The sequence below is a fragment of the Cotesia glomerata genome, linkage group LG2, assembly GCF_020080835.1.
Source record: "Cotesia glomerata isolate CgM1 linkage group LG2, MPM_Cglom_v2.3, whole genome shotgun sequence".
In the NCBI taxonomy this organism is placed as follows: domain Eukaryota; kingdom Metazoa; phylum Arthropoda; class Insecta; order Hymenoptera; family Braconidae; genus Cotesia; species Cotesia glomerata.
The window spans coordinates 9,576,569-9,593,033 of record NC_058159.1 but is presented as its reverse complement, the minus strand read 5'-3'; the positions used below and the strand labels follow the sequence as shown (position 1 = coordinate 9,593,033).

At 31.7% G+C, this 16,465-nt stretch overlaps 1 protein-coding gene across 2 annotated transcripts in view; it reads right to left on the bottom strand.

The window, feature by feature from the left end:
* LOC123258502 (probable serine/threonine-protein kinase dyrk2) overlaps positions 1–8,450 on the bottom strand; it is a 113,872-nt gene extending 105,422 nt beyond the window's left edge. For both annotated transcript variants that reach the window (XM_044718551.1, XM_044718553.1), the window contains exon 1: positions 6,507–8,450. In XM_044718551.1, coding sequence (XP_044574486.1) covers positions 6,507–8,111 — 1,605 coding nt within the window. In that variant the 5' untranslated portion in view covers positions 8,112–8,450. The remainder of the gene's footprint in view (positions 1–6,506) is intronic.
* Positions 8,451–16,465: the final 8,015 nt, after the last annotated feature.

The window sequence follows — 16,465 nt, the reverse complement described above, 5'->3', positions numbered from 1 at the left end:
GATAAATCTAGTGAATATTAATATAAATAGAATTTTTGAGTAGTATATTAGTGTAAATAATAAAGAAAATATTTCCTCTCTCGATCTCATTTTATGTCAATGACCATAAATCACCCTCGGGTTCGATGGACAGGGGTCGGCCCCAAAGTTGAGATTCTAACATAAGATATCTACGTCATCAGTCTATCGTGTCTTTTTGATCTCAACAGTTCACCCCTTACTATAGTGTTTTGCTTTATTTCTTTTCTTGTCTTCATCATATAATCGGATAATATTTTTTTTTAACCCTAAAAAGGTCTAGTCTCTTTGTGACTCTTAAGAATCGCTTATAAATTTTCAATGATCTTTTATCTGATAGTATAACTTAGAAATTTTCATTTTTTTTCATTCATATTTTATTGGTTGTCATTGACATTGATGTTATGCCTACAATGTTGACATAAGAGAAATTTATCTCGATTAATGCTAGTGACTCGGCAACTATTGGAAAATATCATTGCGATCGATATATTATAAAATATAAGGATTGTGATCGTCGATGATTCGTTAATCTGTGTCGTCTTTATCGAGTTACACGTAAGATATATTATAGTGATATGACATTAAAACTTGATTTTGTTCAATAAAAGATTAGGTAATAATAAAAATTATTGAAACATATTGTGCCTTTGCTATTTTCAACTTTCCGCTAAGGAAATTGAAAATTTTCAAAAATTAGGAAGTCATTGGTTTCATCCCGATATTCGAAAATCGGGTTTTCATATGTTCTCCACGTTTTGAGGTCCTAGAAAGCGATTCCGACGATTTTCCCGAGGATATCGCTATGTCTGTATGTGTGTATGGATGTGTGTGTGTGTGTGTGTGTGTGTGTGTGTGTGTGTGTGTGTGTGTGTGTGTGTGTGTGTGTGTGTGTGTGTGTGTGTGTGTGTGTGTGTGTGTGTGTGTGTGTGTGTGACCCTCTCATAACTTTTGAACTCCTTGACCGATTTAAACGCCATTCAAGTGGCGCCCTTCGGAAGGAATTGACCGAACTTAGATTTTCAATACAATTTGGAACAGTAAATTCTAAGAAATCTCCAAAAAACAACAAAAAAAAATTTTTTCAAATATAGTTTTTTTAGAATTACTTTTAAACGACTTTACCGATCAATTTAAAAAACTAATCAGCTTTTAACATCAAAATACTACGTCGATCACCGCCGGACCGGTCAAAATTGGTTGAATCGTTCGTGAAATATCGTTGTCGAAAAATTTGGAAAAAGTCGTTTTTCTCATCTAACTTCAAAATTTCTTCTCGGATCGTTTGGTAAGCAAAAAATGATCTTTTCGTTCTTGAAAAATTGCATCGATTGCTGCAAACTGCATCAAAATCGATCGATTCATTTGAGAGATATTTGATTTTAAAAAATTCCAAAAAAGTGTTTTTTAACATAACTTCCGAATTTTAGGTCGAATCGTTTGGTAGGTAATGAATAATATTTTCGTGCTTGAGAAATTGCATTGATATCTGTAAGTTCCATAAAAACGAATGATTTGGTCAGAATATATCGTAGTTCAAAATTTTCAAAAAAGTATGTTCTCAAAACCACTAGAATTTCGAGCTCGAAAAAGAATAAAAGTTGTGTTCTTGAGCTCAAAACTTCAGAATAGATAATTTCTCGAGCGTTTTGAACATAGCGGGAATTTCGAGGGATAGCCTGCAGGATCAACTATTTTTTAGATTTTTTTTTGTTTTCAAGCATCATAAAAATTGGTTCCAAAATTTACAGCTCTTATTTGGAGTACTATTTTTTTCATCAAAAAGTACTCTTTTGCTCATCACAAGCATTTTTTCATTAATTCAAAAGGTATTTTAAAATGATATGAGCTTAGAACGCTAGAAAACGTATGGGAAATAGCGTTTCTGAGTTCCGGAAGCTAAAAATGACAGAACATTTTGTGACTAACCTGCAAGGTTAACTGTTTTTTATATTTTTTAATAAAACTTGATGATAATTATAATATCATTTTATAAAACTATCAGAAATTAATTTCAAGTAGGGTTCACTCTATTTTTGTTCATTAAAATTAAAAAAATCAATCGGGTTTTTCTTGAAAAATAATTAATATATTAGCGCAATTAAAATCAGGAAGTAGTCTTAACTACCGAATTACGCAATAAATATAATACATTTAAAAAAAGAAAATAATACTTTAACGAGTTGATTTTCCGATTTTATGAGACTAACAATAGAGTGGACTCAACTTTCAAATATTGACAATAATTATTATCAAACTTTGATATTATTTACATAATATAAGTCATAAAATATTTCCTATCGTCAATTTTTAACTTCCCGCTAAGAAAATTGAAAATTTTCAAAAATCGGGAAGTTATTGGTTCTACCCCGTTTTTCGAAAATCGAGTTTTCATCAGATCTCGACGTTTTGAGGTCCTAGAAAGCTTCCCTGACTATTCCCGCGAGAGTGTCACTATGTCTGTCTGTATGTATGTATGTATGTATGTATGAATGTGTGTGTGTATGTGTGTAAGTATGTAAACCTCTTAGAACTTTTGAACGGTTGAACCGATTTCATCGCGGTTGGTGCCATTTGAAAGGTCTTTGCCAAACTTAGATTTCATGAAAATTTAAACCGATTCGGACCGATAGATTTTGAGAAATTTGGAGAAATCTAAAAAAAAAAATAGGAAAAAAATTTTTTTCAGAAGTGGTTTTTTTGGAATAACTTTTAAACGGCTCTACCGATCGATTTAAAAAACTAATCAGCTCTCAACCTTGAAAAACCACGTCGATCGCCGCCAATCCGGTCAAAATCGGTTGATTCGTTCGAGAGATATCGTGAACGAAAGAAAACCAAAAAAAGTGTTTTTTCGGAGTTACTCCGAAATTTCTAGTTTGACCAATTGAAACTTAGAAATTCTTTATGAGGCTCAAAAAACTGCGTTGAATGCCGCCAACCGCGTAAAAACCGGTTCATTCATTCAAAAGTTATTGCGGTTTGAAAATTCAAAAAATAGTGTTCTATGAAACTTCCATCAGACTTTTGAGCTCAAAGAGCGCAAAAGCACAGAAAACGTATCTTTTTGAGCTCGGAGAGCTTAAAAGAACACACAGATTGTATTTTTGAGCTCGAAGAGCTAAAAAAAAAACGGCCATGTATTAACGGAATTAGCGGGAAGTTGCAGAGATGGCCTTTAGGGTCAACCGTTTTCCTAATTTTTTTGTTATAGTTATGTTTTTTTAACATTAAAAATTATGCGTTAATATAACGAAAGTATAACTTTATCGTTTTAAATGGTTTTGGTACTAACTGTCAAAAATTCAGATTCTAAATATTTTCTTAATTTTTTAAATATAAACTTTAACAATGGATAATTTTGAAAATTTATAAACTGCTTTCGAAAGAAAATTATTGTTGAGTAGTAAAATATGATTTAGTGACATTTAAATAAAGATTGACAACAGGAAACTATAATTCTGAATTATATCTAAGAAACTAATTTATAGTAGGTTAAATTGTGAGTTAGAAACTTCAAATAAGTATAAAAATAAATAACGAACTCATCTATTACAATATATTAAACCTTTCTCTTAATTCTTAATACTAAAGAATATGATGAACAATGATACTAATAAATACAAATGAATCGTTTTATTTAGTTATAGTGTAAAAGGAGTTCAATCATAACATTTTGTTTTGATAGCGACCATGGCAATTTAGTTTATAATTAGTTTCTTTAAAAGGATGAAGTATAAATTCAACAATAATAATATTATTAGGTAATCCAGTCGTCACAGGCGAGTAGTTTTACTGAGAAATAATCGAAGATTTTCTTCGAAGATAACGAACATGTGTAAATATAAAATAAAAATTCAAGTTTTTGTTTTATTTAGTATTTTGAGAAAAAGTTTTCTCACGGTCGTTTCAAATCAAGGTAAAAAAAAATTAAGTGATTATTTACTAAAACTTCTTTTATAACCTCGAGTGAAAATTTGTCAGAGAAAAGTTATAAGTAAATAAATTGTTCACGCTAATATTAACACAACTGCAGCTGACTATAATGACTCGAATGGTTTGATTCGAGTTTTTCGATTCGAGCGAATTTCAGCCTGATAGAAAAATTATAATTGAATTGATTTTCCCAACTTACTAACTTTCGTATGTGATTTTTTTGTACAATTTCAAACGTCTAATAATTTGTGTTTTGAAATTTTCTCTAATAAAAAGGGTAATCGGAAAAAATAGACCCGGAAAAAATAGACCCGAAAAAAATCTTAAAATTATGAAAAATTCATATTATTTCATTAAAATTATTTAAAATTATAAAATAAAAATTATAATAGTAATAATAATTTAATAAATCTTAAATAATATGAATTTTTTGTAACTTTAACATTTTTTCCAGGTCTATTTTTTCCGGGATTCAATAAAAAGTATCAGACTTGATTAATTACCTGGAAGAAAAGAAAAGTGATTTCTAATTTCTGGTTAAAATAAACTGAAAATATCCAATAATTTCAAAAAAATATCAATCTTCATGATGAGTTTGTTAAAATTATATTATACATTTTACACATGTATGTTTTTTATAAATTCACAAAAGTTATAAAAATCAATAAAAAAGCCTGTTGTCTCTAGCCATCGCGGTTTACTCGGAAGTTCACGAATGAACGCAACATAAAATATATGCAAGAGATAATATAATATCTCGTGTGGTTTAGCTTTTGTCTAACAATTTTTTTTAACTTTGTATATTTTATTTTTATTTTACAATGACGTGCCGATCGATTATTCTATATCTCAACGACACGCTCTTTGTTTGATGTTTCCGTAGGCTTAATCGATTTTCCCGTTTTCTGTATACACCAAACAGCAAATATCTCTACTGTTAGCAGTCTCCTAAAAGCATTATTATATTGGTTCCACTCTCAGTGTCATCAAAGTAGTAGTTTAATGACATTTAAGCTATATCCAACAGATTATGACAATGTGACAGTCATTCACTTAAGCTGTATGTCCCTCAACAAACCGTTTATTCAATGCTCATCAAATCAATTTTATGGGTGTAATAAAATTAAACAATCCTTTTAATTTTTACAATGAAAAATTCGTAATTCTTTCTGATTGTTTTTTTTTTTTTTTTTTTTTTTCTTACAGTTAAGTTCATGTTGTTCAAATAAAATACAATAATTGCAATAATGATTCAACGCCCGGTTGATCAATTACATTTCGAGACTCATCATCAACGTCAAGGATCGATGATTCGTTTCAACATAATACAGTATGACCTACTCGTTATAGTCGCTAGTTAACAATCTAGTAGCCTGTGATTCTTCTCAAGTAAACTTTGATTGCACATAGTACTTTTATTTATAATATAAGATTTCTGATAGACCAACTAAATACAAGACTGAAAAAGAAAATTTACAAAGTTACAAAAGTGTCCTTTCCTCTTTATAGATCCAAATGAATGCGTTAAGCATAGAAACTCTTCGACTAGAATGAATAACTTCTAATCCTGGATTGCAAGACAGTATTCCCGTCGCTCACGATCTTTATTACCATCGTGAATGTGATCAATTTCAATTGAAGATATGTAGAGCATGTTGCAATATTGATGCTTATTTGAATAATAACGGTAATTGAAAAAGTTTAATTCTGAATTTTAGTAAATAATAACCAAATATTAGTAAAATTATTTTCGTTTGTCAAATGTGATTATTTACGAAATGCAATAGTGTATTAATTAAATTTTTTGTTGAAAAACAACGGGTACGTTATGCGAAATAATTATTGTTGCATGTAGTCTTCTCATAAAATAAAATCATAGTTAAAAACACATAAAATAAAAAATTATTTCAATCATATTCAATGAAATCGTCAACAATAAATTAAAAAAAATGTATTACATTTGTCATTTAGTTTACTTAGTCAAAAAAAGAGAAAAATAATTTACTGTTATGCCACGGACAATTAATTTTGAAACCTACTTCCTCTTTACAAATCAGAGCAAAATGCATCGTCGAATTATGAGGATAAAAGAATCTGTGACGGCGACGGCAAATTGAAAAAAAAAAAAAAGTTAATCAGTACCAGTCGAGAGGAGTTGAGTCCAAGAGATCTAGACTTATACGATATATATCAAATATATGTATATGTGAGTCTTTTCTATCGCGTGTAGAAATAGATTGTCAGACGACCTGGGGTGGAAAATAAGGTTCGCGCTCAATTGAAATTTTGTAAGTCGCTAAAGGGCAAATGTTAACGTTTCCTTGAACATGAAAAATGATTTTTATAGTTGTGCAGACTCGAGAGTCATCTATTAAATTTATACGACTAACTTGGTTTCGAATATTACATTTAAAATAACTTTTTCAATTTCTCCAGGTTATATTACATTTATACATATAATGATGACAGAGCATGACATTTTTAAACTGGTAAGCCACGTCGAATTGAATAGTATTCATTTTTCTGTTGATAGATTAATGATCTTCACTTACCTCATCATGAAAAGTCTTTTGCTGAAAGCTAGCCCAACACATTCTGCAAGGACAAGATTCACGTTCTTTGCTAATTTCAAGCTTATCTTTATCTTTGATGGTATTGACCTCTGGAGGCGGTGGTGGTGGAACCGGAGGTGGAAGAGGACTGGTAGCAACCTCAAGACTGTCTGAACTAGAGTTATGCCGTCTTGGTGGTGTAATGTTGCTAAAGTTTCTCGTCCCGTTAGTACATGGTTGTTTGTTATCACTGGACTTGCTGTTGCGTTCAGTACTAACTTTCGATGAGTAATGTGAAGGTAAGTGAAGGTTAAATGAGCATTTCGATTGGGGATGTGGTTTTAAAAAATCATCAAGTAAATAAAAACTCTGGGCACGCCCGGAACGCGTGGATGTTGCCCGTGCTTCAATAGTTTGTATTCTGTCGCACTTAGACATATCACGAGTGGATTTATTTCGAGTGGATTCGTCTTCAGATCTGGTTTTCCGTCTCTGCTCTTCACCGGCACTCTCAGTCGCCTCGATAGAATCTTGATAAAGCCTCCGACTGACTTTCGTTGATCTTGCCTGCGAGTAATCACTGCTGTCACGATAAGTGTCCCTGGTGGTTTTGGACACTCGTGCCGAATAGGAGGTAGGCTGAGGATATCTCAGTGTTTTAGCAGTTGGACCAACAGTTGAACACTCTCTGAAACTCTCACTTGCGCTATTTTCAATCATGGAAGCACTCATATTCTGACTAAACGAGTTTTGACTCACATGCGAACCCATTGAATTAGTGACCGGTGTCCTGAGAAGTGCTCCGAGTGATCGCCACTTTCGATCCTGTCCATTTGAGGTTGGCGATATCGAGGCAGTCGTCCACTTCCTTTCATTCCCTGGTGAGGCGACAATCGAATTGCAGGACCACTTGCGTTCACTCCCAGGTATTGAACCAGATGGACCGAGCCACTTTCTCTCAGACAAAGTTGATGGAGGTGTCATAGCTGCTCCCTCGTTTGACCACTTCCTTCCTTCAGTTGCACACGATGAGGACAAGGAGGGAGTAACAAGGGAAGTGGCTGAGAGCTCTTCCCGCTGCTTGGCTTTCCACCAAGACGAAGTAGAATTGGTGAAAAGAATTAACGCTCCCTTTAAGGGATTCTGATTCTTGGCAATTTCGCGTGACTTTGATGACTCTATAAGCTCGCGATTCTTTACTTTGGCAGACTCGTCATAAATACCAACAGAATCGCGGGTAAACAATTGATGCTGTTGTTGTTGTTTCTGGCAGTGGTGATCGTGTTCCTCCCCCAATACTGTAGAATTAGTGCTTCTTAATCTTGGTCGCGTGTTGTGAACAAAACCATACTCGTTGCTTTCTGGTAGATAATCTATTTCTAAACGGCGTGAGAAAGATGATGATGATGATGAGGAGGAGGGTTGAAGGGAACTCGGACCAGCATAGTGATGTTGGACTATTGACAATTGGAGATTTGGTTGCTGGGGAAGAGTTGACGTTCTAGCACGATGAGCTCCGTCACCTGACGTACGCTGAAGACACGAAAAGCTTGCTGAGTGTCTTAAACTTGATGGCGGATTGCTTGGTTGACTCACACCCAACATCTTTTGTTGCACCAAACTTTTGGTTTTGGATACCTCTATTTTTACCGGATATCAAACACTTTTTTTGCTTTCGGTTACTAAAAAATCCAAATGATTTAGACTTATTTTGACTCATCGCTTTTTTAATATAATCTGCTTTGTTCTTTCGCGGTCTCTCGATTCTTTGGATTCTCCATTTCGTAACATGGTTTTTAGATTTATTTATCTACTATCGGACAGATAATTACGGTTGGGGGCAGTGAATGAGTATTTGTTAGTACTTGTTGACAGGTGACAATTATTGTTGATGTTGGACTCTAGCGACAGCTGACACAGACTCACCAAGAGATTTAAGGAAATCTGAAACACAAATTAGGAATGGGATTGGGGTCTTGCAACTCAAAATATAATACTAATCTACTAATTAATGGCTAATGTTATGATTAATTAATGATATTATGATATAGTGATAGCGATTGTGAGAGACTTTTTCATAGTTACAAATAAATTCATAGAATCTAAGTGCAAATTAATAATACATCTGCTAACTTATATAATTATTTTGAAATTATATTTTTTTCAAGATAATAAGTTAATTTATTGTTATTATTATTATCTTATTTTTGTATGCAATGTATTATTATTGATAAAAGTAATAATACAAATGACTGAAATGTTAAAATTAAAAATCAATCGAAAATTAATGAGCGTGTTCTTAAATTAATCCAAGTGAATAAATAAACAGGATTAATCACACAAAATATAACAAGCTCGGGAAGTTAAACATAACAATTAAGCGATAAATAAATAATAATAATAATAATGATAGTAAAAGCCTGATCGGAAGTCGCTTGTCCTACAACCAAGTAATCCTTGAGTATTTCATCTCTGCGTAGGTTTCCACTTAATTTATTCCGCGCAATTAGCAGTCTAGACCGCAATTAATGTTCAATTATCGTAGCGGGTGGCCGCCCTTAATCTTGTCTCTTTGCCAAAAGGAAGATACCTACAATATCCGTATATTATAGAAACAAAGACAAAGAGTAATCTAGAGGCGTCCATGTCGTCTGCCAAGTATCGGTGAAAGGTATTTATAAGCCAAGAAAGTAACACCCACGTACAATTATATATAAATGTATATATTATTTGTATGGTATATACTACATTGCGGCGAATGCAAAAGACAAGGCCGTTTGTGGCTTGTGCTTGTCAATTGTAAATATGTCTTTGCTCTCTTACTCTGTACTGCTTTTTCTTTTGCTGCTGTTTAATACTGTTTAGAACAGACTCTTTTTCTTTTATGTGTAATGTGTGAGTGAAGAAAAGTTCATTGCATTTATTACGACATTCTATTGACTGTTGCAACGAACAATGACATGTTAGCCAGATTCTGAACTCATTACAACTATTTTTATATCTTAATTACCACGATAATTTTACTATTTTTGCTTCATCATTTTTTTTAAGTATCAGAAGACACTTGAGTATAATGGTAAAGTGCTAAATGATTTCAAGTGTTAATAATGCAATAAATAGTGTAATTTCGTCTTGAATAAAAATTTTTTTTCTTTAATTTCAGTACTTGCATACACTTACTCATTTATACATAATAATAATAAATCTACATCAGGTTATTGTTGCCGTAGGCGCTCTAGCTCTGGACGAGTAAATACATAACGAGAAGAATGCCACCACGTAATCTTTTACACATTCGCGCTCTGGATACCTCAAGTCACCTGGTTCGTATAATTGGCACATATCCTCTATCCCGTAACTAATTGTTTAGCTGTATATATGTATAATGCACACCTCATACTTATACGTTCTATTTTTTTGTTGCATTAAGAAATGAAACCATCAAAATGTTTCGTGAAAAAATTAATTTTTTTTATTTGTTTCTACATTTATACTTAATTTATGAAGTAAATTTCGACGTTTGATTTTCCGTCTGTCATTTTCGAGACAGAGAAACGCCATGGTCTGGCATTTTTATGGATAGATCGCGTGCACATAAAAACATCATCACGAAGAAATATTGAGTATACACTCGTACTTTTCGACTAGCCTATACGTACGTATATCACGATGGGCATTGATATTTCAAGAGCAAATATATAATGTAGTTTTGTAACAAAAAATCTTGGAAATTTAATGTTCAAATGTTCAGTAATAAAAACTTAATATGCTCTTATTGATGAGTTATAAACAGCGAATAAAAAAAAAAAACTTATATTAAAGCGAATTGCTTGAAATCTTAAAAAGTTATGAATACTTCAAATTCAATAAAAATTGTATTTAATCGATAATTCTTAAATTAAAATTAAAAAAAAAAAAAATGTTACTGTCGACAAATTTTGTAAGTGAAAAAGTTCGAAAATTAAAACCAATGCCTATATTGTAATATGAATAATCAAGTAAACGGCGATATCATTTTTATGCCAATTATTTTCCGACATTTATTTTACAAACTGATCTGAGCATGCGCTACGGCTTGTTAAAATAATTACAAAAAATTTTTTTTTCATTAATTCTAATTGAATGACATCGAATTTTTCTGTGTCTATTACATTAAATTATGTATTGAAGATAACACAAAATACACAAAATAAAAATACTTATAGACAAAAAAAACGCAATTATCGTGATACTGGGAACTACCATTGTAGTCGTGAAAAATTATTACTTCATTAAAGAGTAAAAGATAATTTATATAAAAAAAAAAAAATTAAGTACCGTTTAATAAACTGCATTTGATATTTGAGTATAAGTACATAGTCAATAATTACAGTCATAGTATGATTAAAAGTACAGTAACGTTATTTCTCTTTTTAAAACAGTTATTAAATGACAATCATTAGCTAATTATAACTAAAGAGCAATTACAAAAAAATAAAATAAGCTAAACAGGAATTGTCGAATGTGTGTTATACTCAGATCACATGAAATGTTACAGGTACGAGTACAAATTAAAAGAGAGTAGGGGTTGCAATGGAAAGGGGTTAAATATATAATGCTGGAGACATCTCCCATTGGAACTCCATTCATTTGCCGTTCATTTAGTCACGCAATCTATAGGATATCTTAACACAGATACCATGTTGTCTTTTTAAGTAAACGTATCAAAAAGTAGCAGTCAAACATTTGCGATTGTGATGAGTTAATAATTAAATGTATAATGCATAAAAACGAAAATTATATGGGTAGAGTTTGTAAAAATAATTATGTAACAAATTTAACCATTAATGCACATACTTTATCTATTACATACATACTACATAATGCAACCGCGTGAGAAAGATGTTCTTTTAGGTACATTATTAGACAAGTTTACAAATTCTATTCTAAGTATTCTTATTCAAGAAATTAATTAATTCAAATGTATAATTTAATTGGTCGTGCCCAAGCGCAAAAGTTAATTATTTAATATTTCGTATATGAATCATTGAATATTTTTCTATTTCAAAAGCCAACTAATTAGGACAAAATCTTCACTGCCACTTTCATTTTATTTACTCTCGTATAGTATCATTATCGCTAATTCATTCGATTTAATTACATATTTTTTATTTTAAACTGTATTAATATTAATATTACTATTAACTATAAATATTGTTATTATTTAGAATGTATATTATTTATAAATGTTTTTGTTACATAAAACAATTAAATAAATTGTGAATTTGTAAGACGTAAAAATAAAAAAAAAAACAATGCTCACTTCTCTTGCATGCTTTCTCTGACAAATTAATGAAAAAAATATTTCTACGCATCATGATTATAAGGCCGATGTGAATCAACGGCCCGTGATTTAGAAATTTTTCTGACAAGCAGACCGCTACCACCTTTTAGCACTTGATAATATATTTATATAAGAAACTACCTTTTGAATCCATACTATACAAAGTTTGTTTTTTGTTCACTCTTTTTACTACTATGCATACTTACGTACATACACACTGTCTACATATTCTCTTTCACTCATGTATAAAGAGCCTGTTGCATTTTCAGTTCGGGTCTCGTTTCAGATGGCTTTTAAAATGCTTCGTGAGTATATTATATATATTACCAATGAAACTGAGACGAATACATATATGTAATTTTATGTTCATATACATATAGCGTATGCTCGGAAAATGTGTGAACATAAAAGGTTTAATGCTATATAACAATATAACGTGGTTTGCTAAATATACACGGAGAAAACAAAATTTTGCTATAGGAACTCTATAGTAGTTAGTTAATTGTAAAAAGTTCCAGTAGGTTAACGTATTTTTATGGTAACAATACCGTTTGGCTCCTGCAACTCTACATCGTTGAGCTCTGAGAGCTAAACGTTATTTACCTCTCACAACTCTACAGGATCGTTCTAAGACTTTAACAAATTTTTGGAAGTCTGCTTAATAATTTTTTTTTACGATTTAGCATTGAAAATTTAATAAATACATGAGGCAGAATGAATTTATATTGCCAACAATAATTGTATATGACAAATAAGAATAGTATTATAATAGAAATAAAATAATAATAGAATTTATATTACAAATAAAAATTATCTTATTTTCTTAATTATATCAATAAATATTGGACATAAAATCACTACCGTATATGCACAAGAAAAGATAAATAAACGAAAACAAATTTTATTTTGTGTTAAATGGGGTCTTTTTAATGTATTCCGATAACTTATTGCTTATCACAATATATTCAACTAATAAATTAAATTAATAGTCACTGCAAATGAACCTTGAAAAACCATAAATACAAAACTGTTCTAACGAAATTCAATTTGACAAAAAAAAAAAAACCTATTTCCTTAAATAAATAAATTAGGAACTTAATTGTCCTCATATATTTTTAATAATATGGATTAGTAACAAAATAATTCTGTTTGTCATTATAGAAGGTTATGAAATCTGTCAGCGCGCTCCACTACTGCGCAACGTAGAGCGCTCCCAACTATACCGTTTGGCTCTGAGAACAATCCCGTAGAGCTCTGAGAGCTCAACAACATTGAGTTATCAGAACTAAATAAAATTTTGTTACTGTAACTCTACAACGAACAGTAAACTGTGTATAGTTGTGATAACTCTACAGTTACGTTACCAGAACGAAATTTTTTTTTCCGTGTATTTTTTTAATTATATCAATAAATATTAGACATAAAATCACTACCGTATATGCACAAGAAAAGATAAATAAACGAAAACAAATTTTATTTTGTGTTAAATGGGGTCTTTTTAATGTATTCCGATAACTTATTGCTTATCACAATATATTCAACTAATAAATTAAATTAACAGTCACTGCAAATGAACCTTGAAAAACCATAAATACAAAACTGTTCTAACGAAATTCAATTTGACAAAAAAAAAAAAAAACCTATTTCCTTAAATAAATAAATTAGGAACTTAATTGTCCTCATATATTTTTAATAATATGGATTAGTAACAAAATAATTCTGTTTGTCATTATAGAAGGTTATGAAATCTGTCAGCGCGCTCCACTACTGCGCAACGTAGTGCGCTTTCAACTATACCGTTTGGCTCTGAGAACAATTCCGTAGAGCTCTGAGAGCTCAACAACATTGAGTTATAAGAACTAAATAACATTTTGTTACTGTAACTCTACAACGACCAGTAAACTGTGTATAGTTGTGGTAACTCTACAGTTAGGTTACCAGAACGAAATTTTTTTTTCCGTGTATGCTGAATGTAATGTCATCTACAGTTTTGTACACACAATGTATTTTTGAATAATATTGTTAATTGTTGTTGGTGGTGTAATTTCATTTACTCTTTAGAGGCATCAATTACAGATTTGTAAGTGTAAAGACATATATTTTATCTCTCTTAACATTAGTATTTAAGACTAATGAAAGGGTTTACTCAATTATAATAAGTGTAACATATTGCACAACTCAAGCGCGAAAGCGTTAAATGTGCTTTACTACTGTACCGTATATATAATAAATTTTCGACTGAGTCATATTCTTTAAGTTTCTCCGCAGATCAAGGTAAGATAAAATATACACTTTTAAATTGAAATTTAAATACCAATTAAATTTGAAATATGAGTGCCGTTTATCAAAGTGTACAATAAATTCAAAAAATGCAATTGTTTGACTTTGTTATTTGTTCATTAGTTTTTAAACCTTTAGAGAATTAATCCGTTGCAATCTTTGATATCTTATACAACCAATAAAGAATTCAAGATTGACCGTCGTTTATTGTTTATTCTGTTGAGTTTAATTCTAAGATTATTGATGTTCAAAGTCAAATTACTTTCTGAACAGAAATAATGAGCTTAAACAAAATGCATCATTTAATTCAATGAAATTAAACAGAAATTGAAATGATTTGGTAAAATTTAATTTTTTTACATAATATGAAATATTTGTCATTTTTTAAAAATTTATTTTTTAACATTATTTAAGAATAACATTTCTAGGTAAATAAACTAGTATAAATCGGATAGATTGATGGCTTATATACATTGATAAAAAAAAAAAAAAACTTAATTTGAGAAAAAATCTTGTACCTAAAAAACAATTTTGAAGAATTTTATTATCTTGAATTAACAGGCGAGACCATCTTTTTCTCGCTTTGCTCTCACGGAGCTCAACCTGTCCGAATCGTTCCAAAGTATATTCAAAATCTAAGTTCAGTCAAGCCCTTTCGAATGGCACCAACCACGATCAAATCGGTCAAGCCGTTCAAAAGTTATGAGAGGTTTACATCCACACACACACACACACACACACACACACACACACACACACACACACACGCGCGCGCGCGCGCGCACACACACACACACACACACACGGCGACGTGTGTGGCCGAGCGGTTTAAGTCTTAAACTACCGTACAGCAGTCGCTCAGGCGTGGGTTCGAGCCCTGGCAGTCGCAATTTTTCTGCGATTTCCGGGGCTTGCTTCCCTGCCGACTGTACCTTGACCAGGTCTCTGTGGTTTCCTCGGTCACTGTGCCCCTGTGCTAATGTGCGGGGCACAGGCAAATGCGGGTACAGACTATAAGTCGGCCACAGCCGCAGAACGGAGGGAATAGTAGGAGGGACGTAAAAAATCCCATATGTCGAGGCCTTGAAGGCTGACGCGTGAGGTCCTGCTGGAGAAGAGGAAAGAGGAAAAAGCGGAGGAATAGATACAGGATTATATAGGAGGAATAGCTACAGGAGTAGCTTGGAGGGGGCCTAGTACTGCGAAGTAATGCTAACGCGGTCCCGCAGTATCAGGTACAAGAGAGGGGAGGGTTTTAGTGAGTAAAAATCTCACACTACCGGCAACCAACATCATCAATATCTATAGCCGGTGTCTTATGAAGATTTCCCTCCTCTCGCCAAAAAAAAAAAAAAAAAAAAAAACCACACACACACACATACATACATACATACATACATACATACAGACAGACAGACAGACATACAGACACCATCGCGGGAATAATCAGGGAAGCTTCCTAGGACCTCGAAACGTCGAGATTCGATGAAAAATTGATTTTCGTAAAACGGAGTGAAAACCATAACTTCCCGATTTTTGAAAATCTTCGATTTTCGTAGCGGGAAGTTAAAAAAATAAAAAATTAAAACATGAAAAACTGCTTTTTTCTTTCTTATTTTATCTTGTGTTTTGAATTCACTGGCATGGACTTTTGTTTCCAATTCCTGGATTGTTCATAGTAAGAAATTCTCTGTGTATAGGAATAAGTACAAGTATAAGTATAAGTTTTTACTATATACAAAATTTAATTTTCGATCATCTTCAATAAAATGTTTGACCATCCTGAAAATATGGTTAAATAAAATAAAATTATTACCGAACAAATGTATAAATTACGAACACGGAAATTATAAGAAAATGGCGCGGCCTTGGATCCGTTGCTATTAGTAATGCCGTTCCGTTATCGTACCAAGCTCTTTAGCAAGATCTTTAGAGTATATAAAGATCATTGAAAATGGCAATCAAGACTAACAAAAGCCAATGATCTTCTAATAAGTTTAGTCGTAAATCACTTGGTGCATCTGACACGCACCAAATTATTAGGTTAGCAAGAAATAAAGACCAGATTATTGTGAGATATTTTTATAATGATATAAATTAGTTATGGACTATATAATATTTGTAATTTAAATAATAGTTATCGTACTAACAATTTTTTCTCTTATGCAGTCCTAAAATAGTTAAAATTGATTGCTTAAAACGTGAATTAACTAATAGATCAAAATATTTCATAACAATTTAGTCCTTATTGCCCGCTAACTTAATCATCAATAAATGTACTTTTCCTATTCACTTCAGTGAACAATAAAAACGGTCTATTATAATTAAAAAATAAAATTGAACGGTGTTTATAAAA